Source organism: Eutrema salsugineum, unplaced genomic scaffold (assembly GCF_000478725.1).
Source record: "Eutrema salsugineum unplaced genomic scaffold, Eutsalg1_0 scaffold_1, whole genome shotgun sequence".
Taxonomy (NCBI): Eukaryota; Viridiplantae; Streptophyta; class Magnoliopsida; order Brassicales; family Brassicaceae; genus Eutrema; species Eutrema salsugineum.
Window position 1 is genome coordinate 7,417,235 of NW_006256909.1, and position 6,438 is coordinate 7,423,672.

The 6,438-nt window shown below is 33.6% G+C and overlaps 1 protein-coding gene across 1 annotated transcript; it reads left to right on the forward strand.

The window, feature by feature from the left end:
• Positions 1-2,968: 2,968 nt before the first annotated feature.
• LOC18028609 (ACT domain-containing protein ACR7) lies at positions 2,969-5,902 on the forward strand. Its single transcript, XM_006413558.2, has 6 exons — positions 2,969-3,271; positions 3,805-3,850; positions 3,945-4,059; positions 4,158-4,225; positions 4,323-4,994; positions 5,083-5,902. Exons 1-6 carry the CDS (start codon positions 3,210-3,212, stop codon positions 5,458-5,460), a joined length of 1,341 nt encoding a protein of 446 aa, XP_006413621.1. The 5' UTR covers positions 2,969-3,209; the 3' UTR covers positions 5,461-5,902.
• Positions 5,903-6,438: the final 536 nt, after the last annotated feature.

Below are 6,438 nucleotides of genomic sequence, written 5' to 3' on the forward strand. Positions count from 1 at the left end.
CCCCCTAAGCGATATGTTGCATCTAAAGTTTGAACAATTTTTAGTATTCTTTTTAATAATAATACAACGACTATACTCCTAGTTTTTGCACATGATCGTGGTCAGGCAGTTAGTTGTCGCTGTAATCATCGAGATCTCAGGTTCAAGTTCAAAATTATAAAATTGTTTTGAGAATGAAATGTTTTGGTTCTCTATTTGCCCCAGTAATTTTATCCGAGAGTCTGTAAACCGGTTTCAATTTCCGGTTCGGGTTGGTTTAATTAAATAATATTTAAAAAATCATATAAAAAGAATTAACTGTTGGCTACAGCTGTATTATAATTTATATTTATAATAAGTTTTAAGAACGATATATAAATATCATATTGCTATAAGTAATTAGAAGCTGTCACCATCTTCTAAATGTGCGAGTCTAATATTACAAGAAAAGTAGATTATAAGAAATGGCCGGTTCAAAAGTCTCAAATTACAAGCGAAGTTATAGTCCCACGCCACACTCTTCTCTTAGAAATGTCTTTGACAATTAATACTTCTTTTTCATACTTTTCTAAATGCCGGATCACATTTTGAATAAATTACTAACCATGTGAATGGATTTTTCATTTGTCGGCACATGTGAATAGAAAAATGGATTATTTTATTTTATTATTCCTATCATTTTGACCATTGAGAGAAATCAGAACTGTTGCATGCAGTGACCACATGTTCTGTCTTTGACCAAATCCTAATCCTCATTGCTCTCAAGTCTCAACTCTTATGTTCACTGATTCTTTTTTTTTTTGTTAAATCTAACTTAACCGTGATCGACGGCTCATATCTTCTGACACTATATATATATATATATATATCCACATAACTAAGTGCGTCCCATTTTTGTGGTTTCGCTGCTTACTGCGATGATTTCGGGATTTTTATCTAAAGGAGCCAGGAACCAGATTACCCTCCAAACGAATTGATCCAATAACATCTATCCACACTTGTTTATGCTTATATATCTAAAATCTTTTTTTTTTTTGCCAATTGAAGAAAAGAGATTAGCTATATTTCAGGGATCTTAGCGTGTTTTTAATTTAACAAATATAATTGTTTGATCATGCACTCAAATGTTATAGATATTAATTATTGTTAAGAAACTAGAAATATATGTATACTAAGATTTAATATGTAACTAGTGTAATCAAAATAAGATAAACAATCGAGGACACCAATTCGATAAAATATCCCGAATTTACATGAATTGTTTTTTTTTGTAAGCCCCCCAAATATGACATCCATCGCCTAAATATCATATTTTCTTGTGACCAATAATCACACGCTAATAATGTTCACAAAAATATGTATCACACGCTAAAACTGTGAGTGTCCGATCGCGGATTTAAGTTTAGATAAACACAGAATTAAGTATAAACAAAATATTAAAAAATAGGTGTGATTCCATAAAAAGACGAAAACACATTGTTGCTACCTGCTACAACTACAAGCACTCAAGAAGACACGAATCATGTCTTCCCATTTGATAAGTCTCGAACCTCCATTTTATTTCACATGACACTATCAAGTTTCAACATCTCAAACATTTTTTTAAGATATGTACATTTTTTTTATTACGTAAAATTCATCATATTTCCGTTACTATAAATAGCGATAAGAATTTAATGGTAACAGAACAACGGTTACGATTTATCATTTATGACTAAATTTGGCGGTGAAGATTTATGAATATGTTGTGTACTATCTTAGTTTTTTAAAACTAAATAAGTAAATAAAAACCAGCCACGCCGACCAAAGTCGCTCGCATGTCGAAAGGTACACGTGGGACCAACCAACTTCTACTTTGACGCGCCTTCGACTTGTCTTAAAGGTCGTTTCTTCTTACCGTGAACACATGATCTTTTTTGGTTTTTTGTTCCAGCATTTTCTTCAGTTTTTTTTCATTATTTTTCATCGCGTTTTTTTCTAAAACCAAAATCACCCACAACTTCGTGTGATTCTCTATTTCAATCCCCTTTTTCGTAAAAAATACTACAATAAATGAAAACAAATTACCAAAAAAAAAAAAATTACCAAATTTTCATATGCTAAAAATCCAATGAAAATCTTTCTACAGTCTATTTAAATGAATTACATATTTCCCTTAGAATTCAAATATGCAATATCTAAGTTCTCACAAGTGAACGTGGAGGAAGAAAAGTATTCTTACTACAAGTGAAATGAAATGTTATTAAACCTAAAAATATCATCTTCTTATGAACGTGAAATTTGGCGGGAAGTCAACCGATTTTCCGCACGAACCGGAATTATCAACGGCTGTTTGTTATTACGTGAATCCCGTATCCTAACGGCGTTGATTATTTTTCCTTTAACGTCGTTAAATTTAGCGTTGTTGGTTGACAAACGCGCGTAAACAAAATCTACAACTCTCACATGCCACGTATGATCTCTCCGACATACCAACTAGCTTAAAGTGTGCCCTTGCTCCTTTGTACGGCCAAACCATTGTAATATTATTACCCATCTTTAAAAAAAAAAAAAAAAGATTATAACATTCTCCAATTTCAATATATGGTATAGTGATTATTCGATATCTAAGCCTTTTTTTTACAACATATCTGCATTATGGCCGAACCATTGTAATATTTTTTCTTTCTTTTTCGATAACCATTGTAATATTTATCTTCTTCTTTTAAATTATTGAGAAAATAAACAAAAAGGGAAAGTGGGTAAAAATACAGATGGGAGAAAAGGAGACAAGAACGGCAAGTCTACTAAGAAAAGATTTGTTTTCTTTTTTTTTGGGAGAAAATTCTAATGGTTTAGATTTTTTTTTTTTTTTTTTCTATGGGAGCCCCCAGAGAGGATTCCAAAACAGGAACAGGTCAGCGTCTGTTTTAAATTCTTTCAAGAGCCGGTCCTCCTAACGCCTCGTTGATATTTTAATATTACCATTTATTTCTTATCCTATTAAATTCTAAAGACAGACTTGGAAGTAACTCTGCCCCAGAAGAAATATAGAGAGAGAGAAAGAGAGAGACAGAGCGGTTTCAGACAGAGAGACTCTGTAGAAACACATGAATTGTTTTGGTTTCGTTTTTGTATGATAGCTTTCTCTTAACATCTGAAGAAGAAGAAGAAGAAAGATAAAAATAGGTGTTTCGTGAAAAAAATAGTTTTGAAGGATCTATTCTCTGAAACAAGGAGCAGAACAAAGGATGGAGTTATCTGATTGCTCTAACGAATATGAGAAGCTTGTTGTACGGATGAACATGCCCAGGTTTTTCTTTTATTCTCTTACTATTATTCTTTTTCCTATAAAAAAATCACAACTTGTTATTCTTGTATGTAGAAAATTAGCAATTTTATGAAGAAAATAACAAGATCTTGTTCGCAGATATCAATTTTTTTCTGGTTTTAGTTTTTAGTATCAACTTTTTACCCTCTTGTAATCGTACAAAAAAGATTTCTCTGTTACAGAAATTATGTTCGTATTCATGGAATTCAATTCAATTTTACGTTTTTCTATTTAATTAATCCAATTTCAGGGGATTAAAATTAATTATCATATGATGTGTTTGCTGAAACAAATAACGTTTTTGATGAATTTGATGGAAAATGGGTGCTCCAATTTGTATGGAAGTCATTGTCCCTGGCTTTACCGTCATCTATTAGTATAATAAACTGTAAAATTCACAAGTCAAATTATTGGCATTTTTAAAATTCTTTATTATTTTAATGTTTTGGTTGTTTGATTTTGATTCATACAAAAGAGTGAGGCTAAAGAGTCACTGTCTTTTTGGTCACTTGCAGGGTCGTGATTGACAATGGAGTTTGCCCTAATTCAACTGTCGTCAAGGTTTTTACCCTCACGCAACCTTCCTCTGTTTCTCCTCTTCTCTTTCCTTCAATTTCTATGACAATGATTTTTAATTAATTATTTTTTTTAAAAGATCGATAGCGCAAGAAGTCCAGGGATATTGCTCGAATCTGTACAGCTTCTGACCGATATGAATCTCTGGATTAGGAAAGCTTATATTTCCTCTGACGGAAAATGGAATATGGATGGTAATTATCCTTATTTTCTTACGCTAATTATACTGACTAAGTATACTAATTTAACTAAGTAAATAATCAGTTGATTCGTTATTTCTCCGCTTCTTCAGTTTTCCATGTAAGCGATCTTAACGGAAACAAATTAACCGACGAGAACCTAATCCGTTACATTGAAAAGGTAAACTTAATTACCACTAATCACACTTAACTACGCAATTAATCTTGTGAATGTTACTCGAAAACTCTAAAGACACTCTTTTTTTCTTCTGTCGCAGTCGATTGAGACGTCTCATTACAGTAAAACCGAAGGGTACACCGGTTTAACCGCTCTGGAGTTAACCGGAACAGACAGAGTCGGTTTACTCTCAGAGGTTTTCGCGGTTCTAGCTGATCTTCACTGTGATGTTGTCGAAGCTAAAGCATGGACGCATAACGGAAGGATTGCTTCGATGATTTATGTCAAAGACGGTAACTCCGGGACTCCGATCGACGGAGATTCTGGCAGGGTCCAACGGATAGAAGGGCAGTTACGTAATTTACTAAAAGCAGACGATGGTTATCAAAACGACACGAGGACATGCGTTTCGTATGGTGGAAACACTCACATGGAGAGAAGGTTGCATCAGAGAATGTTCATGGACCGTGACTACGAGAAGAAGTTTGATTTAGAGAAATCTCCGATCGTTTCGGTTCAAAATCTTCCGAAACGTGGTTACTCTGTTGTGAATTTGCAGTGTAAAGATCGTTTGAAGCTTTTGTTCGATGTGGTTTGCACGTTGACTGATATGGCTTACATTGTGTTCCACGCCGCGATTCGAACGGTTGGAGAAACGGCGTTTTTGGAATTCTATGTAAGACATAGTGATGGAAACCCGGTTAGTTCAGAACCGGAGAGACAACGTTTGATCCAATGTTTACAAGCTGCAATTGAAAGGAGGACGATTAAGGTATGAAAACTATGAATACATTTCTCCACCGGTTAATTGGAACTCTAAACCGATTGGTTAAGTAGCTGAATTTTACTCAATTTTGCAGGGTGTGAAATTGGAGCTATGTACTGCGGATAGACCGGGATTGTTAGCCGAAGTAACCCGGGTATTGAGGGAGAACGGTTTAAACATTGCTAGAGCCGAGATATCGACTAAAGACAGTATAGCGAGGAATGTGTTCTATGTGACAGATGCAAATGGTAACCTAATAGATCCTGAGATTATCAAATCGGTAAGAGAGAAGATTGGAATCGATGATCTAAGTGTTAAAGAACCGTTTCCGATTAGTTGCCGAGAAGCAGCTGAGAAAGAACAACAACAAGATCACCAAGGACGCAATGGAGGTGGGACAGTGTTGGTGTCACTTGGGAGTCTAGTGATGAGAAATCTATACCAGTTGGGTTTGATCAAAACACATTACTAGGAAATTAAACCGGGTACTAACCGATCCATATATACCAATTCAATCGTGTTTGTTAATAAACTCACGCGTTTGAATTGGTGTATGTGGAGCAGGTAGTGAACCAGTAAATTCATTTGGTTTGGGGTGTGGGACAAATTGGGTATTATTATTTGTACATAAAGAAGGTGGAAAGTTTGTTAAGAAATTGGTGGTCGGTCTTCTTCTTGGACCAATAGCTAGTAGAAGGATGTTAGGTAGATCTTGGTATGTTAGATTTTTTTCTTTTATCTGTATATATTTTATTATATAACCTATGGTTGTTAGAACATTAGCTTGACAATAGTAAAGTCAGTGTGTTATGTAAATAATTATTTAGTTATGGACTTATGGGTTAGGGGTTTTACGCAAGTAGACAAGCAGGTCCTACATGTGTGAATCTTATTAATATTTTGTTTTGTTTTATGAATCTCGTTCTCATGTTATCTTAGCATGCTTATAAAAGACAACTATATATCTTCAAGATGAAGATTTACATGTGACCAAGAAAAAGTTTTTTTATAAGAAATATTATGGTTAATTTAAGACTATTGGCAATGGACATGCGTCTCTATGACGTAGAATCCACGTCTTATTATGACAACTACAATGATACATAAACCCTAGCTCCATTGGGTATGGACTTATGGATAAGATAAAATCTTACTTCCATTCTACCAAAAACCATCGTTGTGATATATATATTTTCATACGGATCGGATTGACAAATTTGTTTCTATTAAATATATACTATTAATTAAATGATTGTAATTTTAAATTTATTGGCTTTGTATCAAGATAAAAGTAGGAATTTAGTTTTAGAAGTTACATAGAAATATAAAACGAATATTAAAAAAAAAAATTAAACGGAGGGAGTAAAATAATCAAGAAAAAACTTTAAAGTTAGTTGATGTTTTAGGCATAAATGAAAATTTTCATTGTTGGTATGATTAATACTATTAT

What these genes read in the sequence shown, in the direction of transcription:
- LOC18028609 (XM_006413558.2), top strand. Translation starts at nt 3,210, where the DNA reads ATGGAGTTATCTGATTGCTCTAACGAATATGAGAAGCTTGTTGTACGG. An exon ending in CTAATTCAACTGTCGTCAAG is followed by an intron (nt 3,851 to 3,944) that starts GTTTTTACCCTC and finishes TTTTTTTAAAAG; the next exon opens with ATCGATAGCGCAAGAAGTCC. An exon ending in TAATCCGTTACATTGAAAAG is followed by an intron (nt 4,226 to 4,322) that starts GTAAACTTAATT and finishes CTTCTGTCGCAG; the next exon opens with TCGATTGAGACGTCTCATTA.